Source organism: Gossypium hirsutum, chromosome A02 (genome assembly GCF_007990345.1).
Source record: "Gossypium hirsutum isolate 1008001.06 chromosome A02, Gossypium_hirsutum_v2.1, whole genome shotgun sequence".
Classification (NCBI taxonomy): domain Eukaryota; kingdom Viridiplantae; phylum Streptophyta; class Magnoliopsida; order Malvales; family Malvaceae; genus Gossypium; species Gossypium hirsutum.
Genome location: NC_053425.1, coordinates 15,194,959 through 15,218,918, shown reverse-complemented (window position 1 = coordinate 15,218,918; position 23,960 = coordinate 15,194,959). Strand labels below are relative to the sequence as shown.

The window sequence follows — 23,960 nt, the reverse complement described above, 5'->3', positions numbered from 1 at the left end:
CAAAATAAAATAATAAAAATGGATATCATAAATGATATTTAAATACCACCTCCAAGTGTTTTTTTTTATCCTTTATATTCAAACAAAAAGTCACGTGAGCATATAAAACATCGAACTTACCAAATTAATTATTATCTCAAAATTACATGATATATCAATAATAACTAATATATCATATCAACATTACTTACACCAAATGGGCCAAAAGTGTTTTATATAATTTTTTATACGTGGATAATTCTTGTTGTGTTTGTGTTAGTTCTGTCTCATATTTTAGTTATTCTTTTTCAAGTTATGTTTTCTTCTTTCATGTATAGACCTGTATGTCAACATCTACATATGCAAATGTTGGAAAGAATACAATATGTGATAAGCAGCATTTTGATGATACTAAATGAGGACAAACAAAAATTTTATTTGACTTCATATAAGTGAAAAATGAAATTCATCAGTGCAACAATAGTAGACTAACAACATGTTTGATAAACCATTAAAAACCTTCATTTAATATTGCATTCAAACACGTTGTTGGTTTCTCATTACCGACATTCAAACCTATATCAACAAGACCAGCCATTGATTTGTTAGCTATATATAAGGTAAGAAAAAATTTAAGGTTATTGGATCTTTAAAGTAAAAAAAAGGTATACTGTTGAAAATAGGGGGTTGAAAGCAAAAGGAAATTACAATGCTTGAGGTGTGGCTAGCATTGTCCTTAAAGATATTTTGTGGATTGTATATCCCCAGGATTCAACAAGCACTTTCATTTCTAAAAGGAAACAAGATATGAGAAGAATGTATAAAAAATACTTAGTTAAATAGAAGAGGAAGGGATAAACGGAAGAATTTCAGTAGATGAGAGAAATGCACATTGATTAATGATTATGAAGATTGGCCATGCATGTCTAAATTTAGAAAAGAAAATATGTAGCTTAGGAAATTTGGATGTTAGTTGGTGTGAAAATCATGAGATTTTAGATAAGCCTATTTAATCAAAATAATTTAAAATAAAATAAAATAAGCAAAAAAAGAAAAGAAAAGAAAACAGATTAGGTCTTGTATTGTGCGTAGGGGAAATCAACCAATTTAACATTGGATTGAGCTTTCGGCTCAATTCCCGCGCGTGTGTACCTATTCTCTAATCCTGGCTCTTATAAGCCCAATATTAAGTAATGCTATGTAAATAAAACTCAAAGGGCATCTTTAGGGAACATAGGATTCTTTGAAATACACTACACTCCAAATAATAATGGAAAAGATTTTAGCTAAGTACTTTAATATAATGTACTATTTTTGGTGTCCTTTAAACTATGAACCAAAACTTAGATAAAGGAGAAATAATTTACTAAACAATTGGTGAAACATAAATTTCTATGAACCAATTATTTATCATGTAAATTAGCATTCTCATTCAATACATTATACCTATGATTTGTTATTCAACGTGATTATGCATTAATAGGCTGTGCGCGTGCTTGATTTTCCATGAGTGCTCTAAAGGCTTTGTCATACATCTCATAAAAGAGGCTCAACTTCGCATTCATATAGGTCAATTCATCAAGTTTACTTGTTGATTAATACACCACCTATAAAGGATATGGATTTGCTTAAGAGTTTTTACTCATCGTCACCTTCGTTTCAATTTTAACATTATTTACACCATAGGATAGGCATAATTTATAATGCTTAACAAATCAACTAATGACTTCATTATTACTCATATGAACCTAATTCATGGGATCTTTAATCACATAGATTGGGTTCTAATCATTGTTGATATCCCTATTTGATAGTAATCATCTTGCCCTCGATGTTTCATTTACTAGTTTCTTCTCAAAGGCTTAGTTAGAAGATCAAGAAAATTTATCTCTAACTTCACGTAATCAATTGATATAACTTTATGTTTTGTAGCTGCTTGATCACATCATGCCTTAGACAAATATGTTTATTTTTTCCATTGAAAGTTTTATTCTTTATAATGGCTATTGTCAATTGGCAATCACAATGTATAGACACAGAAGTTGTTGCCTTCATGCCTAATGGAATACTACCATCCAATTCCAAAGTGATAAACTCAGACTCTATGATAGATTTTGTTGGATAAAAACTGGTTCGAAAACGGTTTAATTGCATAGCGAAAAATAAAAATTTTGAAAACTTACCCAGTTTGTGACTTTATAACAATAAACCCTAGACTAAATTCGCACTTGTGTTTTTGGATAGATAGATCCTTGTCGTTCTTAAATTTCAACCAAATTATCTTTCCCGCTATTCTCGTACCACGAAATGGTTCGAGTGTAAGCTCAAACAAATTGAATCAAACACAGAACTAGAAATCGTTTTCTTTTCTTTAATGTGAAAATGAATATCTCTTCTCAAATAGAAACCAACAAAATTATTATTCCAAAAAGTATATTTATTTCTTAGAGAATAAAAGTCTTTCTATTTTCAGATAGAATAATGATATCTTAAAGTTGTGAAAATAGCCCTACCGGTGTCATCTATTTATAGGGAGAGAATCTCGAACCCTTATTGAATTATAGAAGTTTATTTCAACTAGAAAAACGAACTCCTAGTTTAACTAAAAGTATTGGTGGCGACAACCCTAGTTAATATTACTAGGGTTTGTCGTTCACCTTTTTAACATGAGGGGCTTTTGAGCATCTTCCATATTGAGTCCAATTACAAGTACTTCTTGGACTTTTAACCCAATATTTTATAATTCGATCCAACTCGATGTTTGTTTTTTCTATTTCCCAAAATAAGCTTCAATATATGTCCAATTAAATAATCTTCTCAATCCAATTCTAATTCCGTTAAAATCATGATGAATTTACCATAAAAGAATCTATAAGAAAATATATTTAATATTTCTACATTCAACGATTCAATATGACCAAAGGATTTATTTCAATTTTTGAACTTCATTTAATTCAAAATATATAAATTTATTTTGAAATTATTTTCATTTTTCATTATTATTTTGGAGAAAACCATATTCATTTGCAAATGATTCAATTTCTCCATATTCATTTTCATTTTGGAGAAAACCATAATCATTTCAAAATGTTTCTTATTTCTTCATTTTCACCATTTCTATTCATTTCTACTCATTTAATTCAACATGCAATTCATTTCTGGTTTCAATGAGCTAGCGGAGGGATCGATTGGACATATGCAATTAAGGCTCAAATGATTTATAATTAGGTTTCCGCTTTTCACCTATTAATTATAAACTCATTTAGTTACGAAGTCATTCCACTATAGTACCGTTATTGAGCTCTCCCAATGGAATACCATTACAAAAGAAACTTGATCAGAGTTTCTTCAATGGCATTGTCATAAGTGTGTTACCCTCACAAGATATCTTTAATCTCTTTGGGATAATATCCGTTCTCCTAATATGATCTTATTTTATCTCATGGTAACCATTATATCTTCCTTCATGAAAAGTCAACCACTATCAAATAGTGATCAAGTCATCCATCACAAAAATGAACGACCCGTGGCCACAGTTACTTTCCATCAATTATATAATGTCAATGAGAGGATATCATTTACCCATTTCTCGGGCTATGAATTCCACTGTTGTCAATGACGCTACATACTTGTAACACCCCTCGCCCGTATCCCTCGCCGGAACAGAGTTCGAAGTGTTACCCGACTTAAACTCAGTCAATCACACAAAAATCGTGCCAAAAAAATTTCAATCAATTTAAATCTTTTCTTTTCACATGCAATCTGTCCCATATATGGGCTTACGAGGCCCAAAACATCACTAGCCAACATAGGCCAATTCACATGGCCAAAACACTTTATCAATACAAGCCACCACCTTTGGCTAACTTATAGTATCACATACTCAACATTAAAACCCTATACATGCCATAGACTCGAAATACTAGGATTTACTTACACCAATAGCGTGAGCTCGACAGTGTGATAATATCTCTGGCGAACTCCAACTCGAGCAAATAACTGGAGCCAACAATCTATAAAACAAAGGAATGGAACAACGGAGTAAGCTTTCATAAGCTTAGTAAGTTTTAAGCAATGCAAACAAATAAACGCAATTATACTTCGATTATTCAATTTCTCAAGAGGCCATATTCTAGGTATATTGCCATCTGGCCGAATACACACAAACACATAATGCACGTTCAGCATTCTTATCATACTTAATCTGGATTCATATAACATAATTAACTCAAATACTTTCACATACTTTCACACCCTGACCCGATGTATCATGATCATAGATATAGTTATAACATTTATTCACGTATGTATCACATTACACACTAATGATTCACTTCAAATCAAACTCACATATGAGTACATAATGTGTACCTGGCCCACTTAACATATTGAATGTATTCATTTGTCAATCTAACACGAGGTACCTTAGTCTTAGACTTTTCTCAAATCACCGACATTTCGCCTGCTAGGATCGAGGCCCGATTATCATTTCATCGGCATTATAGCCTGCTAGGCTCGAAAGCCCGAATAGTATCTCACCGGCATTATAGCCTGCTAGGCCCAAAGGCCCGAATAGTGTCTCACCGGCATAATAGCCTGCTAGGCTCAAAGGCCCGAATATAATACCAGCACTAGGCCTGCGGGACTTAACCCGGATATAATACCAGCGCGAAGCCTGCGGGAATTAACCCGGATATATTACCAGCACGAAGCCTGCGGGATTTAACCCGGATATATTACCAGCACGAAGCCTGCGGGATTTAACCCGGATATAATTCCAGCATATAGCCTGCGGTCTTTAAGCCGAATACAAATATCATGCATATTTAATCATATATTAACACATTTCAACACTTTTCTTTCATCTCATTTTCACACTTAGCATTTGATAGCTTATGCATAACATTTTACTCATATTCATTTCAAACTTATCAATCGATTATAAAAGCACATTGCATATTTACCAACATGTTATACTTACCATTAGGCCATGTAAGCATGATATAATACACTATCATTTCATCTTAAACATTCGGCTAAATCCCTATCTTACAAGGAACACCGAATTCACATAACATTTCATTTCACCGGCATTATAGCCTGCTAGGCCTGAAGCCCGAATTTCACATTTCGATAGACAATTCACTTGTTCTTTCCCACTTTCATAACTTATACTTCAATCATGTATAACTGAAACACATATCTATGAACAAAGATTTTCATCCTTTCAACCACATAGGGTTTAATTTCCACATTGGAACACATATCTTAGTACATCATTTAATAGTATCAAATTCGACTAGATATGCTAGTCACATACGGCTCATAACTTTAATTTAATATTCATTCAACACAAAGAACATACGTATATTTTCACTGAAGCATCATCTCAATACAATACATCTTGCTCACTGATTTGCACACAACCATTCAAATTAGCAATTATAAGATGGTTTCGCACATAGCCCATCATTATCGATAATTTACGATGATTTTATCCTTACTCATATATATGACATAGGCATTTTCACCTATGCTTCTCAATTCACATTTATGATTCAATTCCAATCGATTTAAAATGCATAAGTACATATCGCATACCTGACCAACTTAATGTATTGAACGAAATCGATTGTCGATTTAACACAAGGTCTCATAGTTAAACATAAACATGAAACCATTTCTTATATGTTCGATTCACATCAATCATCAAATTCATTTAATTCACATGTACTTAATTAGGTTGTTCGTACCTAAATAGTTTACTTTACGGAACGAATCCACATATCGTATTAGCCCATAGTCTTATAGCACCACACTTTTAATAGTTTACCGGTAATTTGCCTGCTAGGTAATAACCTGATTTTATCGCCGGCCATAAGCCTGCTAGACCTTTAAGTCCGATGTCATTTCACCGGCATTACGCCTGCTAGGTTTGAAACCCGAATATATATTATAATGCATAACTTATATCATCGATCACTAACAGTTACCTCATCGAAGTTCACATTTAATCACTTTAGTACCAAGCCACATTCGGCTACCACAAAGGACTAATAAAAATAATTTTATACACATCATGGTTTCCTTTAGATATTTAATAATCACAAATCGTGATATCTCTACCAGCACATATACGACATAGTTTATTCATTGTAACACTCATTTAGTGCATCAAATTTCCAAATCCAATTCAACTTAAGCATAATAGCCGTAATCGGCTTATAGCCTTAAATCATTACATATTCGACACATTAACTAAATAAAATTTACATTCTCTCTGCCATATTAATTTAGCTCTTAGGCATATAAGAAGGAATCAAGCTTAAACACTTAAGAACTTACCTTGAACGTTGCCGAACGATTACAACGGCTATTCGATTAGTTTCTCTTTTCCCTTATCCAAATTTGCCCCTCTATGCTCTTGAGCTTAAATTCAAAGATTTTATACTAGTCATTATTCGACTATTCCAGCATCACTTTCAAAATATAATATATATATTCGAATTTCACACCTACTGATCATAGTAAGCTTATAAGAAATCAATAAGCAACTCATTAACAAATTTTTGTTAATGTTTACCACATAATCATAATTTCACTGCAAGTTGTCTTCCTGAGCAATAGTCACTAAATCATTTATAACTGGAGCTACGAAACTCCAAATCAAGTGCCGTTAATTTTCCCTGAAAATAGACTCATATATCTTTTATCCATAAAATTTTCAGAATTTTTGGTTTGGCCAATCAATACCAGATTTTTCTTAAAGTTTCCCCTGTTTCACTGTTTGACTAATCTGACCACTCCTCACTATGAATCAATTTTCTCATTGTACAGAATTTAAAATATGTTCTCGTTTATTTAATTTGAAACTAGACTCATTAATATTTAATTACATAATTTATTCAACTTCTAATTCATCTTCCACAATTTATGGTGATTTTCCAAAATCATGTTACTGCTGCTGTCCCAAGCAGATTTATTACCAATTCACTCTTTCACACATAACTTGCATGCATGTTATTCAAACATGCATATCACAAATCAATCATCACATACCTATGATTTCACTTAAGCATAATCTCCATTTCATCATTTTAAAGCACAAACATTACTCAATGTTATCCAAGTTCACATTCGGCCATAATACACACAACATGTTAGCCGATTTTCCCCCTTAGCATCTAAGGCACATGCATGCTCATTTGTTTGGCTCAACTTCACCTATCTTCCATTATTCATCAAAAGAACATGAAACAACAACCATTTCCTTCATTTCCATTCATGACCGAATGCTCACAACACAACTAAAAATAAAAAATATGCTTCATGAGTTAAGGTAGAATCAAGAAGAACTCATGAAAATCAAGATAGAAGTAAACTACCATGAACTTACCTTGGATTTTTCTTCCCCTAGTGACCGAATTTTTCAAGAGCTTTTTTCCCTCTTACTGTCCTATTTTCGGCTATGAAGAACAAGGATGAACAAAAAAAACCTTGTCTTTTACTTCCTTTTGTTATTTTATTACTAACATTTTATGACACAAAATAACATATATTATTTGTGCCATACTTATGCCATAATTTCAATAAAAAAAAGTGCACAAATGCTTATCATGCCCATCATGGCTGGCCACTATGTTTTAAGGTGGGAAATTTGACATGCAAATCCACCTATTTCATACTATAAGTTATTTGGCCATTACAAATTAGCCTATAGCATTTTCAAAAATTTTCACATGAGTCCTATTTCATAATTTCACTTACAAATGGCAAAATCAAAGTATGAAATTTTCACACATGCACTTTTACATGAAATAAACATAGAATATAACATCTAATTATTTTTGTGACTCGGTTTTGTGATCCCGAAACCACTTTCCGACTAGGGCCAAATTAGGGTTGTCACAATACTGCAGAAGTCGTACACCCAATGCACCAACTTTTGATTCCTTATTTATTCGAACTTAGGCTTTTACTTACATCAAAGTGTAAGAGTCACGCATACATAGTTTGTCATATACTCAAAGTTTAGGTATGTCACATTATGAACGCCACAAATGAATAAATCCATAAACGGATTCAAAATCTATTCTTCTTCGGTCAAGTCCGATGGACTGTCAGTCTAGTTAGTCACATCTATGTCTCTATCTTCTGGGAGTTATCGATTTCGATGCCTAAGACAAATCATCTCCCCAATTGGACTTGACAGATGACATATTAGTCTTTCAATCTGTTTGCTCATTTTTTTCTTAAACTAAGTACATGTTTAGCTTCGTCTACTAATACAAGTTTTCTTTCTGTATTACAATCTGACTACTTAATACCGTTTAGTATTAGTTTAAACATTAAACAACTTATTAGCAACATTTGCTTCTATTTTACTTTGTGTGTAAAAACTATATGAGGACAATTATTGTAATGACCTAAATTCAAAGTTATCGGAACAATGGTTTCGTAACCATAGATCCGATTTAAAGAGAAATTTATTTCAATATTTTTGCTTAAAAATTGATATGATAGGAAAATCGTATGAAAATATTGATAGGAAAGTTTTATCGATTTAGTGATTAGTTAGAAAAAGAAATTATTGAAGAAATTGGGTAAAATAAGGTATCGGGACCTCTATCTCGTAAAACCGAGTCGAAAATAATTTTATAAATATTTATGAAATGTTATTAATGTGGTATTAAAATTTCGTTAGGAAATTTTAATGTTTGGGTAGTCAATTAAATGAAAAGAACTAAATTGTAATAGGTGTAAAAGTTGCTAGAATGATTAAATTGCTTAAAAGTCTAATGAGAAAGGATTTAAAAGGAAATTAGACCCAAAATTTATTTGGGCTGGACGGCAAGGGTATGAAATCAGCAGAAAAATTGATAAATTAAGGGTAAAATTGGAATATTGCAAAATTAACTAAATAAAACTAGGATTAAATAGGAAATATCTAGATTTCTCTTCATTTCTCTTCAATTCCAGCAGCTAAAAAAGCCATAGGAGGGTTCTCTAAGCTGTTATTTCATAATTTTTGAACCAAGTGAGGTAACCCTTGCCTTTTTCTTGTAATTTTTGTGTTTCTAAGACTTTTACAACTAGGTCCTACTATTAAATTCATTAGTTTTTGATTTCATGGATGAAATTGAAAGTCACCATGGTTGAGTGATGTAATTTTATGATGAAATAGAATGAAATTAAAGCTTTAATTTGTTTATGAGATGATTTTATTAGGTAATTTCAATAGAAATTGATTTTTAGTACCTAATTGTGAAAATGCTTGGAATTAAAGTCTATTGCTGAAATTCTGATTCCTAAAGGTTTTAAACTAGTTTAAGGTGATAGAATAAAATGTTAATTGAGAAAAATCAGCTCAATTGAGAGGCTAATTGAGTAGGGATGAAATTATCATTTATTAAAAGTTTAGGGGAAAAATGGTAATAAACAGCTTGCACTAAAACAGTTTGGACAGCAGCAGTAGACTAACTTTGAAAAATCATCAAAAATTGTAGGAATCGAATTAGAAGATGAAAAAATATGGAATTAAATATTATTGAGTCTAGTTTCTCATAGAAGAAATATTGTAAGCAATGGATTTGTAAATTTTGAGATATAATGAATTTTGTGAGATAAGGTCAGAATGAATTTGGGTTCCCCTGTTCTGACTTTAAAAAATCATAAAAAATTTAAGAAAAACAATTATGGGCTTAAATTTATATGTATAGAATCCTTAATGAGTCTATTTTTAATAGAAACAAATGATAACATCATTTGAATTCTGAATGAAGAGATAATTAATTTTTAGTGAAGAAGGGTCAGAACTGCCGATAGCAGAACAGGGGTGACTTTAAAGAATAAACTGTACTTATTGGCTAAACCAAATTTTTTGAAAATTTTATGGTAAAAATATATATGAGTATAGTTTCAGAGAAAATTAACGGATCTTAATTTGGAGTTCCGTAGCTCAAGTTATAAATAATATAGTGACTATGACTCAAGTAGACAGCTTTGAATGAACTATAAATAATAGTTGAATTATAGAGAATGATGCATATGAACATGAAATGTATTGAATTGATAATTAAATTTATTTATTTAGATCCGGAAGATTCAAATACGAAGCTAGATCGAGGAAAGGAAAAAGTTTGGGATTAGTAGATTTTTATTGTTTACAAACAAGTATCAAGGTAAGTTCGTGTAACTTGAATTATATTCTTAAATGCTTGAGATTGTATGTTATTGATGTGAATATGATTTGAATGTTCATTGTATAAAAATTAATGAAACATTGATATATTTGATAAAATGGGAAGAAATCCCGGTTGAATGAAAGGAAAATTCGATGGATCTCTGAAAAGGAATTGACGGTAAAAAGGATCTAGCCCGGACGGGTGATCCTATCCTGATATAGCCCTCCCGAAGAATATGTGTAAAATGGATTTAGCCTGGACGGGTAATCCGAATTAGGGTCTGAATTTAGCCTGGACTGGTAATTCAGATCCAAGCTCATTAGAGTAATTGTCGTTGCAGGGGATTTAGCCTGGACTGGTAATCCCGCTGCAAGGTTAAGGTTCGCGGGAGTGTGCTCTCTGAAATGGAAATGTGCGCACATGAATATGAATTGACAGACCCGGAATTGTACAATAAATGTGTACCTCTGAAAATCCATTGAAATTCCGATAAATTCAACGGGATAAGTATAAAAAAATAACAAGGAAATGAAAATTATGATATTGATGAGCTCATCAATCATGGTATATATTATTGGTACATGGAAATTATTGTACTAACTTGAATGTTGAGTTTGTGCATATTAGGGTAATAATGCATTGAATGGATATATGGATGTTTATGGTATTGTATTGAAAATATTAGGTAAGCATAATTCTTGTTACATGAGCTTACTAAGCACAAAGTGCTTACCCCGTTTCCTTTTTCCCTGTTTTGTAGTGTTAGGAACTCGGAGGTCGGATCTGGTCGGAGACACATCACACTGTCAACCTCAGGATTTTGGTATATAAAGAAACTTTATTTTGGAAATCAATGGCATGTATAAGCTAACAAAGTAAATGTTAACGTGAAATGAATGTAAAGTTAGCCATTAGTATGGTTAACAAACCTGGTTATAGATAGGTGATGACGTTATCTTATATAAATGCATGAATCTATCATGAAAATATGTTAATTGATTTGGTTGATGTGGATTGGTCTCGATTTAATATTGCAGGGAAGGTTAGATATTTATAAAGGGGCTATATTGAATATAAAAAAATTTAATTCGTAAACTCCGGTAATGCCTCGTACCCTATTCCGGCAATGAATACGGGTAGGGGTATTACAGTAAAGTTAGCCACTAGTATGGTTAACAAACCTGGTTTTAGATAAGTGATGACGTTATCTTATAAATATGCATGAATTTATCTTGAAAATATGTTGAATTGATTTGGTTGATGTGGATTGGTCTCGATTTAATATTACAGGGAAGGTTAGATATTTATAAATGAGCTATATTAAATATAAAAAAATTTAATTCGTAAACTCCGATAATGCCTCATACCCTATTTCGGCAATGAATACGGGTAGGGGTATTACAATTATACAAAGTATATTAATATAATTAATGAAATTGTTTTGTTAACCAATTTGTTCGAAAAAATTACAAGTTTACAAACAAATATATTGTATTCATGGCATCAGATCCAACAGTAACACCCATCGTCTGGCCCGGTCGCTGGACCGAAACTACGAAATGCTACCACCATTATCGAAGCTGACCACATACAATTCATAGCAATTAATCCATTCCATCACTGATTCATGACATAATTTCTTACATAACATGATATACAATCAAAATTAGGTATCAATCAAACTTACGAAAGCTCTTAAGTTATCCCGAGCATAAAAAAGGATCAAATTGCAAACTTTCAAAATCTGAGTATAGGTAACGATACCAAGGCCAAGTATCGATACCATTTTTAGGTTTGATGTTTCATTAAAAATCAAGTTAAATTAAAAGGTACCTATACTAGTCTTGAAGTACCGATACTTATCATTAGGTACCAATACCTTAATTTGGTTTTAATACCGTTTTGGCATTCTGTTTTGCAAAACTTTAAAACATAAGTTCAATAGTATCGATACTATGGTATCAAGTATCGATACTTTAGTCTAGTATTGATATTGTATTGGCATTCGATGTTTGAAAATCAACTGAAAAATGCAAAGTACCAATACCTTTACTTAGGGTATCGATATCTTGTTACCAAAAATGCCAAAACTCCCTCATTTTGGCCCCTTTCTATGCCTAAACCAAACCTTACCTTAAATGGTGCCTTAGGCACACTTAAAACCTGTACAAAAAAATCCCAAAACATACACAAACATTCATTTATGCTATTCCAACATCAACTAAACTAATATGTTATAATTTGACACCATAATCTACCAAATATCTCATCTAAACACAACTAAACTTCCAAGTTATCAACAATTCAAAACAATCAAAACATAACATATAATCATCCTTCTAAGCATCTGAACAATATGCCACAATTGTTACCAATTCACATTACACCTATTTATACCATTTAATGCACTTAACCATTCATCTATTCAATTCAATTCATGATCAATTATGCAACTATAGATATCAAACACTTATATTATAACACATTACTCAATTTGTGCACATATACCATTTGCCATTCACATTATAAGTTCAATAACAAGTAAAGTTCTAAATCAAACTTGGCATTACAAGGTAACATTACAACCCTAAGTACATGCCACATATAACCGAGTTTAAATGATAAAAAATATATCAAATCAGGAGATGGATAGTGTGAGCTCCTTGAGGATCTGACCGACATGTTCTACAAGTCAAAATCTACAGGAAAATAAAAGCAATAAGGTGAGCATTACAAAATGCTTAGTAAGCTCATATGTATATAAACAATTAACTTACCTCATATAACAAATACATATGTTAAACTAATGTGTATAATCAAATTTACCTAACACATCAAAACATAATCACAATAAGGTGAGCTTGATTCACATTCAATCATATAACACATCAAGTACAAGCATAACATTTCATATCTTCTAAATCCAATTTAACCTTAACTCAATCATATGTATATACTCAACTTGTCATTAAATCCTCCACTTTGCTACCTTTGATCATTAAGCACTTTACATGTTCAATTTCCATATTTGGTATCTTGTAAGTTACTCGATGAAACATCGTAAAAGAACTCAAATACACAAGTACTAATCACATCTGATGCTCATCTAAGCTAAACATATCTGTTTATGTTAGGTTACCTATATGGGCTAAACCTTTTATGGAAACATCAAATAGTCTGGACAGGGTTGTATATGCATGTAAGGTTACCCGTCTAAGCTAAACCTATAAAACGACATTAGGTTACTCGTCCGACCTAAACCTATGTCACATGTATGTTTAAGTCTGCAACAAATGCTGGATCTCGGAATCATCGAAAATCAACCTGTAACCATGTGTACGATACATTTACAAAGTTTTGTCAGGGTAATTTCCATCATGTAAGTTCATTTTTATTACTTTTCAATTTAATCCCAATTTCACCCTTTAGTACTAAATTGCAAACAATTCAAAGTTCACTAGAACTTATATATATTCACTATATAATATACATAAGGATCAAAACATAATTACACCATATGAACTTACCTGGAAAAAACAACAATTGATAAGATTTTAGGGACTAATTCACAATTTTCTCCTTTTCGCGGTTATCTTCCAATTGGTTTAAATCTCAATCTATATCATAATTAAATTAAATTATCAATTCCAAACATCAATGAACAACATACTATAGTTATGTATCAATTCAATTTCATTTATCAAATATTCCTTCAAGTTTTTCATTTTATTCAATTTAGCCCCTAACACTAAAATTACTATAACTTTCGAATTTGAGCTTTGATTTCGAAACTGGTCTCAATTTAATCCTTCTATAATCCTCTATTATATATAATTATAGAAATTTTATTTCAATTTTGAAATATTTACACTTTAGTTCTTAAGTCCAAAACGAACAATTTTCATTTTACAAACTAGTTTGTTTTCATATCTAAGCATCAAATTTAACCAAGTAACACCAATTTTATCAAACACTCATCAATGAAAATATTTAAAAACTTTAACAATTTTAAACTCGAAACCTCAAAAAAAATAAAAGTATACGAAAAAAGACTAAATTAAGGTACCTAATTAAGAGCCAAAAGCTTTAAACCCTTGAGAACTTCTCTTCAATGAAGCAATCTTCGGAAGAGATGAAGATGAACAATTGTTTTTTCTCTCCTTCCACTATCACCTATTTGTTTTAATTAATATTTCAAACATATTTTATTTAATTTTGATTTTAAACATTATTTCATAAAAATTACTCCATCAAATCGGGCACTATATCATTAAGCGGCTAAATTGTTAATTTAGACTTTGGTTTAATTCTCATCTTAATCCTTTAGCCATTAAAAATTTATAATAATTAACATTTATCACTTTTACAATTTAATCCTTATACCTTAATTAATTATCAATTTAATAAAATTAAAGGATAAAAATTTAATTAAAATATATACTAACCACGTAAATATTATTTCGAGCTCACTTGTCGAAAATGGAGTTTTGAAACCACTATTTTTGACTCCAGTTAAAAATAAACAATTGCAACTCTCCCATCGATGATGAAATTTTTACCTGAGAATAGATTAGTTAATACTATTTATATTTTAATTATAAATTTTAATTTATAATTTTATATATTTTAAATAAATTTCAAGAGAAAAATAATTATATGCTTAACATAAAAATTAAATAAAATATATTAGAGAACAAATAAAGCTAAAAGATGTCATTTTTATCCAAAATGACTTTTGAAGAGCAATGAGAGTGCCGTTTTCATTTTTTTTTCCACCACGTTTAACTTTCAACTTGTTTACGAAAATCGGACGCCGAGGATTAGTCTTTCATTAGTCTAAAGCAAAAACCTTCCAGAGCTTACTAGTTCTGGCTTTGCTTGTTAATGGAGGAATTACAGGCTTCTCTTCAACCTCGAGGCTTAACCCTTTCAACTTTCCACGATAAAGGCCGTTCCCTCCTCGCTGCCAGGGATTTCTATCCAGGTTTTCTTCTTTCCACCGTTTTTTCGAAAAAAAAAAAGACAAAAATCTGCTAAGTTTCATCTATTAATCTATCAATTGCATACGTAATGTGATACTTTCTTTTTTAGATGATTCCTTTTTAGTTAAAATTGCATAAAGAGATTCTAAAAGAAGCTTTAATTTGTAGGAGAAGTGATTATAAGTCAAGAGCCATACCTCTGCGTGCCAAACAACTCCTTAACCGAATCAAGGTGCGATGGATGTTTCAGCAAAAGCAATCTTAAGAAATGCTCGGCTTGTCATGTTGTTTGGTATTGTGGGAGCTCATGTCAGGTTTTATCAATGTTCCAACTCAATTTGTTGAATTTTTTTATCAAATATATTGAGAATTTATTGATTGGTTAAATGGCTTATTTACAGAAACTGGAATGGAAGTTGCATCGGCTCGAGTGTCAGTTACTCGCTAAGCTTGACAAAGAAAGGAGAAAATCTGTTACGCCTACCATCCGAATGATGGTGAAACTTTACCTTAGGAGAAAATTGCAAAATGGGAATGTAATGGGGGAGTTCTTGTTATTTGTTTAATATTTGAGAATAATGTGCTTTGTTTTTTTATGGGAATTATTAACATTTGCTTATGATTTTCAGGTCATCCCTGTTACAGCTATGGACAATTACAATTTGGTGGAGGCTTTGGTTTCTCGTATCCTTTGTTTTTTTTTTAGTTGAATTTGGTTGATTTTGCTATATTACATCTTACGATGTTATCGTACCACTCAGCTATTTTGTTTAGCCTTAAATCGGAGAAAGACATGTCGGATATTGATGAGAAGCAGCTATTGTTATATGCGCAGATGGCTAACCTTGTTAACTTGATTCTTCAGCTTCCCAACAATGACATAAAGGAGATTGCTGAAAACTTTTCCAAGGTCCATATTGAACGGTTTTAAGCTTCTAATTCCTTAGTTTATCATTTGAGTCATAATTACTTGAAACATATTAAATCTAATATGTTTTCCTTCCTCACTCACTCCAAGAAAGAAATTAATGAAGGTTATATCTAGGTACTATGTAAGCAGTCTTGCATTTCTTCCATGTGATCTTTTGCCATTTTATCATTAAATCTCTTAAATTTCAAATCAACAGGAAGAATGCAAGCTTCTGTTAGGAACTTATGGGTTGCTTAAAACATTATGCAGAAAAGGATCAAGGTTGTATAAGTTATGTTTCAATTAGATGGATGTTCAATCCAAAAGTAAGATTGGCCTGAATAAGCAGTCCCAGAATTTATTACAGTGTAATTTCATGCCTCTTTTATTGTAACAAAGTTAGGAATCTTAACAAGTTCTGTCTAAGCTGGATGAACATATGTTCTTATTTATTACTATGAAAATGGCAGTTTGCATGTAATGCGCATACCATTTGTGACAGTGAACTGAGACCGCTTGGGACTGGACTGTATCCTGTTATTTCTATTATCAACCACAGGTAACATAGCTTATCGATTCATGCTGTGGTATGTCACTGTGAGCTTGATGATTTGCTAAACAATTACTGTGCTGTAGCTGCTTGCCAAATGCTGTCTTGATATTTGAAGGAAGGTTGGCTGTGGTACGTGCTGTACAACATATACCCAAAGATTCTGAGGTGAGAAGTTTTTATTTTATAGTATCTGGTTTTGTATTTTGTTTTAGGAACCTTTTTAGTAGGACATATTCATGAGATATAGCCATATAGGTTTTTGAAATGGTCTGTCCATTTTTGACAAATATGTAGAAGAAAACCCTTTTGAAAGGTTCAGTTTCTTAGGGTTTGTATGAGGCCACCCTAGAGCTTACAATTATTTGTGTTATTTAGTTTTGATCCTAAAGCATACATGTCAGCTATTATTCTTATGCAGAGATAGAACTTGCACCATCATGATTTGTCCATGATTTAGATACTACCATTTTGTTTAATAATTTGGTTTTTCTATTTTTTAAAAAGAAAATTATGGCTTCAGTATTTTTTTTCCGTATTTGTATTCAATCGTAGGTTTCCCACTGCTATCACTGTAAATAGTGCTGCAATACTTGCTCAAGAAGGAGAAAGGTTTCTAGATGTTCAATGGCTAGTTTTGTCTTCTTTTAATCTTGTGATCTATTTGTGGTAAAATGTAGCCTTTGGTCTATTGGATTTCTTATGACTTCCATTTTACACACTCTCTAGGTATCTCATTATTCTCTGTGTTGTAAACTGTATCTGAGGCTTGAACCAACTTTGAGTTAAATACCAATCTCATGACAGAAAACGAAGAGGCATTACTAGAGATTTTTCATTTTTCAATTAACTAATTATTATCCTGAAGATCTTGTTAGAATAATTCTTTAATATCTCTGCATTTGCAACTGAACTTGCTATTCATTTTCTTTCTTTTCTTAGGTATCAATCAGTTATGTAGAGACTGCTGCAAGTACAATTACTCGGCAAAAGACTCTCAAAGAACAGTACCTTTTCACTTGTACATGTGTTCGCTGTAACAAACTGGTATTTCCTCTGTCAATTTTTTTACCCTTCCAGTATGTGATCTTGTTGCTTTTGGAATGATCCTTTTTCATTCTTTAATTAACCTGTGCTTGTATTCTGCTTAAGGGTCAGTATGGTGATATCCAAGAAAGTGCAATTCTAGAAGGCTATCGGTGCAGGGATAATGGATGCAGTGGCTTCTTGCTTAGAGAATCAGGTATGTGGTTATATTTAATTCAAGACTGTTAAATGACCTAAACAAAATGTTTACACATTTTGTAATTTGGATTTGCAGATGAAAAAGGATTTGTTTGCCAACAATGTGGCCTCATTAGAAACAAGGAAGAGATAAGAAAGATTGCTAGTGATATCAAAGCATTGTCGGACAAGGCTAGTTCCTCAGGCAGTATCCTTCTCTTCTTTTCTTTGTTGACTAACTAGTCATCGTTGGTGGAAATTCAATTAAATATCATTGAATATAATCTCATTGGTGAACTAATCTCATCTGGTAATAATTTAATTTGCATTCATTGAAAGAAATGAATGAAAGTTGATTCTTAACCTGAACTTCAGATCTTCAGGAAGCCATTGTTTTGTATAAAAATATTGAAAAGCTCCAGAAGGAAGTGTACCGTCCTTTTTCAATCATTTTGTTGAGAACTCGGGAAAAACTTCTTGAGGTACTTCCTTGAGTCATGTTCACATTTCTGAGCAGAATGTAGCTTGAAGAAACATAGTTTAAAGATGATTCAATTTCATATGATGTAGCAGTAGGATTCTTATTACTAATTCAGCTTCACATCAGTGTATATTCTTGTCTTGTTACTTCCCAATCTGATGAATCGCTAGATCATGTCAGAAGCTAAACTGAAAGCTAACACCTCTTGTTTCCTCTTCTATCAAACATCCCTTGGTAAAATAACATTGGTTTTATCGGCAATAACAATTGTGTTGATGTGTGATTTGATACAAATTGAATCAATTAATCCTGCAGATATTAATGCAGCTGGAAGAATGGAAAGAAGCTTTGACAATTTGCAGATTGACGATTCCGGTGTATGAAAGTAGGTCATCTTTCAACTTGAATCATTGACAAGAAACAAATGACAGATCCATTTAGTTGTCAATTAGCAATATGCGTTGAGTTTCTATTTTCCCTAAATATTGCGAGTTTAGCAAAATCTAGTGCTTTTAATCCCTAAGAATTACCCAAAAATTCATTTCTAAGCCTAGCTCTCACTTCAGCTCTGACATTTTCAACGTGGCCTTAAAAAAAGGACTTTAAGAAATGTTTGCGGTCTCTTAGATGACTATACCCTTAAAGTATATGTGGTGTAATGGTCCTGAGTTGAGAAATTATTGGCATCCCAATTTACCTTTCTGTTTCGTTGCAGGGTTTTATCCAGGATTTCATCCTTTGCTTGGATTACAATACTACAGTTGTGGAAAGCTTGAATGGTTAGAGAAATATCTTGCCCTTGTTATTGACTTCATTCTCTGGTTCACTTCTTTCTTCCACTTGTTCGTCTTAGAAAATGTTAGTTATATCCAGCACCCTATAAGCTTTATAAAGTGAACCGAGGCCATCACTTTCTATGAAGTTGTCTCTCGAGACCTTGTAGCAGCTAAAGTACACACTTTCGTCTGCTCAACATGAATGTGAAATGCACCAAATTTTATGACTTCCCATAGCTGTGTTCATCCAGGAATATAACCAAAAATTCACAACTGCATCAGATTTATCGGATTGTTACTTAATAAGAACTTCAGTATCTTTTTGCAACTTTTCTTGAACCTAGCAAAGTTTATTCCAAGGTCCTTTAGAGGCAAATATGCATTCTTTTAGTTGTAGCTGGTAGGTTTTGAGATCTTTAACAGGTCAATGAGTGGGAATGATCTTAAAATAACCTCTCAAAGAATCCCTTTACAAATGGTTTGATAGTTTTACCTGGTTTTGGAATAAAAAACTTCGATATTTATTAATGACAGGTTGCTAGGGGAGACAGATGATGCTATCAAGTCGTTCACCAAGGCGGTTGACATACTGCGAATCACTCATGGGACAAGTACACCATTTATGAAAGAACTGTTGATGAAGTTGGAGGAAGCTCGTGCTGAAGCGTTGTTCAAGCTCTCATCAAGAGAGGACTCATAAATTATGTTGCGAATGTTATTGGCATTGTCTTCAATGTGAAGCTTACAGGCTTGCATCAAGGAATGACTCAATTGTGCTCTTCAATATCCGGAAGCCAAGAGTTTGGTTTCTCTCGGGTTCATTGGAGATTTTTCAACTTAAAAGGAGAAAAGGATTATGTATCCACTGAAAAATATCAGTATTAGCTAATGTTGTTAGAATTGGATTGGACTGTGATTAAACGGTGCTCTAATTGGTACAGTACACTATATGAAACCACCCAGTTAGATAAACACCTGTTTTCATCTTCTTCTTTTTTCGTTTTTTTTTTTAAATTTTAAAAATGATAAAACTTGAGTTTTCAATATTTTAGTTCTTTATAGGCAATATCATGAAGTTATTGCAGCTCTTACAAAAATAGTTACTAAGAAGGCTGAAATATGGTTGGATGGTTACTTGATGCAAAAGTTAAAAAATAAGTCGGGCTAAGTTTTCCGTAGACTTTTTTAAGAGATTCAATGAAAGGACTTATTCCGATGTCATAGAAGAGTTTAATCAATTGGTACATTATGGAACTATAAAAGAGTACAAAGAGAAGTTTGAGGAGTAAAAGCCATATATTCTTTAATTCGACCCACATTTACTTCAAATCTATCTTCATATCCATCTTTATTAGTGGTCTCTAAGAACTACAACTGAGGGTTAAAACCAACGAATCATCCACCCTAACTACTTCCTATAGGTTGGCCAACCTTCATGACCTTTTCTTTTTAAGGTAAAAGTACTATGGAGGTTATTGTAGTAAGAATCAAATTACATTTTGTTCCCCTTTACTAAAAAAAGAGCAAATTAGGCCTTATAAAGAGAAAACTAATCCTTTTAGTTAAAATTTTCATCCATTTCTACGATTAAAAACTGGTGTGACTGATGGAATAACCGGATAGTTATACATGACATGCCACGTGTACCTTATATCAATGTACAACAACTAATTTTAATAGTAGAAATAGATGACGTTTTTAACAGAACAACCAATTTACTTTTTGATCTACCATACATGGATTTATTTACTCATTTTTTTAGTAGAGGGGATAAAATATAATCTAACTTCTTGTATAAGGGCCTCCATAGTACTTTTACCAGCTATAAGGCAAGAAATTTAAATACGCCTACAAACTGAATCTAAGCCCTTACCAACACCCTTTTTCCTTTAACCAAAACAAATACCAAAAACCTAACTATAGTACTCAAAACCAAACAATCAGCTCTACCTCTACTCTTAACCCAAATGAACCGAACAAATTACCAAACCCTTGCTGCAAGTGTGGGGGGAAAATTCACTCTTGAACACGTTTGTAAGAATAAATATTTGAATTCTTTGATTGTAGAAGAGTAGGACCAAGAAGCTATGTTAAGCAAAGAAGAAATAATGGAAAATACAATTGAAGTTCTAGATAACCAAGCAGTGCATGAAGGTGACAAAGAAAATTCCATAAATGTAGTAACTGGGAGTGTGGGGCGTAGCGCATTCAGGATTATTAGGAGTCTTAAAGGGAAGCCAATCAACATCTTGGAGGACAATGGCAGCAGTTATAACTTTTTCACACCAAGAATGGCCATAGAGGGGAATGGAAATAGCTTTCCAATGTGAAATTCTTGGAGGACTATAGCCATTGTAACAGTGCAAATAGCTTGATTGGGTAAATATAATTTTAGACAAAAAACTGGCTACTGATTCAAGCAAAATAGAAGCCATGGTGAAATGGAAACTGCAAGAAATCTCAAATCACTTAGGGGCTTCATGAGGTTGAAAGGCTACTATAGGAAGTTTTTAAGAGGTTATAAAGCCCTCTATAAACCCTTCAATGAGATGTTAAAGAAGAAAGGTCTCTTGTGGAGTGAAGATTTAGCTTGCGTCAAAAAGCTTAAGGAAGCTATGTGTAAGGCTCCTGTTTTGGCCTTACCAGTTTTTTCAAAAACTTTCTAGTTCTACTTGGGGACTCAAAAAGGTAGACCTATTGCTTATTGTCTTGTTGGTAGTACTAAAATGGAGGCATTATTTGGAGGGAAGGCTTTTTATCATAAAGATTGATTATGAGGCCTTCAAAACATCTCCTGGAATAAAGATTCGTCACTTCAATTAAAAAAAACAATGGCTTAACAAAGTTATTGGGGCTTGATTACATCGTCTAATACAAGTCTAGTAAAAACAAAAAACAAATGCACTTTCCAGAAGATTTCACGAGGAAGGTCACTAGCTATTATTGTCTTCCACAACAATAATTCCAAGTTGGGTTGAAGAGGTGGAGTTAAGATACAAAGATGATGAACAATATCGAAGTATTTGCTCTAACACTTGGTCCGGTTCTACATTATACCTATTCACATGGGGGTACTAAGGTATAAAAGGAGTTTGCATTGGAAGCTATGGTCGATTCAAGGAGCAAATATACAGAAAAATCATGATTCCCCGAAGAGAGTGACCACTCAGGGCTGCAGAGCACCTATTACAGAATTAGGCTGTACTTTTACTGGCCTAAATTGATGTATGTGTTCCTTGGCTGCCTCTAGCAGAATGGTGGTACAACACTAGCCACCATACTACCATAGGCATGTTTCCATTTAAGGCTTTGTATAGTCATCAAGCACCTAAATCTACTTGGGATGCTAGTTCAAGGACAAGGGTTTCTACAGTGCAGGAGCCATTGAAAGATGGGAGCAACTAACTAACGTCACTGTTGATCAACTTCCAGAAGCATAGGCTCGGATGAAATTCTATGTTGATAACTACACGAGGGTGAGAGAATTTCGAGTAGTTGATGCAATTGATAGACACTTTTTAGGTCTTCGTGGAGATTATATTTAAGAAATAAAATTTTAAAAGTCCGAAGTTGATTCGCAAGTAAATTGATTAAAATTTACAAGATTATAAGTAATATATTAGAACAAATATTTAATATTTAATTTCGAAATGGAAGAAAATATGTTGAGGTTAAAAGATCCACTCTTTGTGTCATATTAAGATTAAATTTCCGTATTTAATGTTATTACTCAATTAGAATCCACAAAAAATGGAGGTTCTAATTGGATAATCTAACAATTAAAATCCAATAATTAAGCATATGAATCTATAGGCAAAGATACATATTAGATATTAGAAACTTGATATTTTATAAGTATAAAGAAACAAATAAATACTAACAATAAAATGATCTTGATCTCATCTCCAAGATGCTTCCTATTCCAAAACTATAGGCTATTTATAGAGGTTTGGGAAGATGAAAATGACAATGCAAAGGACTTGCTAGTAATAAATTGTTAGGCCCACTTCTTTGTCATCTTTTAGAATAATTTTTCACATGTTATTGGATGACTTTTTTTGTCTAAGTTAACGACTTTCAATGAAAAAAGTCAAAGAAAATTGATTGAAGATCTACATATTGTACATTCATTGTGGAAATTTTAGCTCCAAACTCCAAGTATGTTAGGAGATATGACTCAAACATTAAAATACATTAAAACTGCCCATCAATGTGAAACTTGTATTGACAATTTCTTTTCGGACCGATTTTACTTACAAATGCCACATGAAATATTTTATTGAAACTAAATGTGTGAAAAACATAGTATTTACAATACAAACATAAAAAAGTAAAAATTAAATCAATTAAAATGATTCTAAAATATATAAAAACACTCAAGAAACTAAATAAATATAAGCAAGATATAGCCCAAAATAATTATATAATGAGAACTAATCAGTAGTCTACTTGAAACTTTAGCCATATAGACAAGTTTCACATTAAGGAATCTCAAAACATATAATCAAGCGGAGATGAGTTCAAGGACATGAAAAATCAAATAGGGACACCATTAAAAACTTAGCTTGTCAAACAAATAAGTTACTAACAGTGAAGCTTTCGATCATTACCATTAACAGCCAATTCATTTCAGACCAAGCATCTTAGTGCAGTAGCAATTTCTATTGTACAGAGATGCAACACTGTACTAACCCAAATTATCATTGCATATCGGCTCCACAGAATCGAATGAAATGGCTGCGCCCTGATGGAGCTCGGAAAGTAATGGCACTTTGGGGGAAGACAATGGTGATTGTGCCGTGACAGAGCTTGAAAAGTAATGGCTAGAAAACTCACACCCATTCGGTGTCGAGATCGGAGGAGGAAATGGAGGA

At 32.4% G+C, this 23,960-nt stretch overlaps 1 protein-coding gene across 1 annotated transcript; it reads left to right on the top strand.

Moving 5' to 3' along the window:
• The first annotated feature begins 14,897 nt into the window (after positions 1 to 14,897).
• Positions 14,898 to 20,058, top strand: LOC107951444 (histone-lysine N-methyltransferase ASHR1). The gene is made up of 14 exons (XM_016886508.2): positions 14,898 to 15,147; positions 15,314 to 15,459; positions 15,547 to 15,681; positions 15,775 to 15,829; positions 15,937 to 16,055; positions 16,526 to 16,614; positions 16,692 to 16,773; positions 17,548 to 17,652; positions 17,758 to 17,848; positions 17,927 to 18,037; positions 18,205 to 18,311; positions 18,626 to 18,695; positions 19,026 to 19,089; positions 19,621 to 20,058. The coding sequence occupies exons 1-14, from the start codon at positions 15,048 to 15,050 to the stop codon at positions 19,784 to 19,786; spliced, it is 1,440 nt and encodes a 479-aa protein (XP_016741997.1). The 5' UTR covers positions 14,898 to 15,047; the 3' UTR covers positions 19,787 to 20,058.
• Positions 20,059 to 23,960: the final 3,902 nt, after the last annotated feature.

Bases quoted from the DNA above. Each gene is read 5' to 3' on its own strand.
- LOC107951444 (XM_016886508.2), top strand. From the start codon at position 15,048: ATGGAGGAATTACAGGCTTCTCTTCAACCTCGAGGCTTAACCCTTTCA. The intron at 17,653-17,757 runs GTATTTCCTCTG...ATTCTGCTTAAG, and splicing joins GTGTTCGCTGTAACAAACTG to GGTCAGTATGGTGATATCCA. The intron at 18,038-18,204 runs GTATCCTTCTCT...CCTGAACTTCAG, and splicing joins CAAGGCTAGTTCCTCAGGCA to ATCTTCAGGAAGCCATTGTT.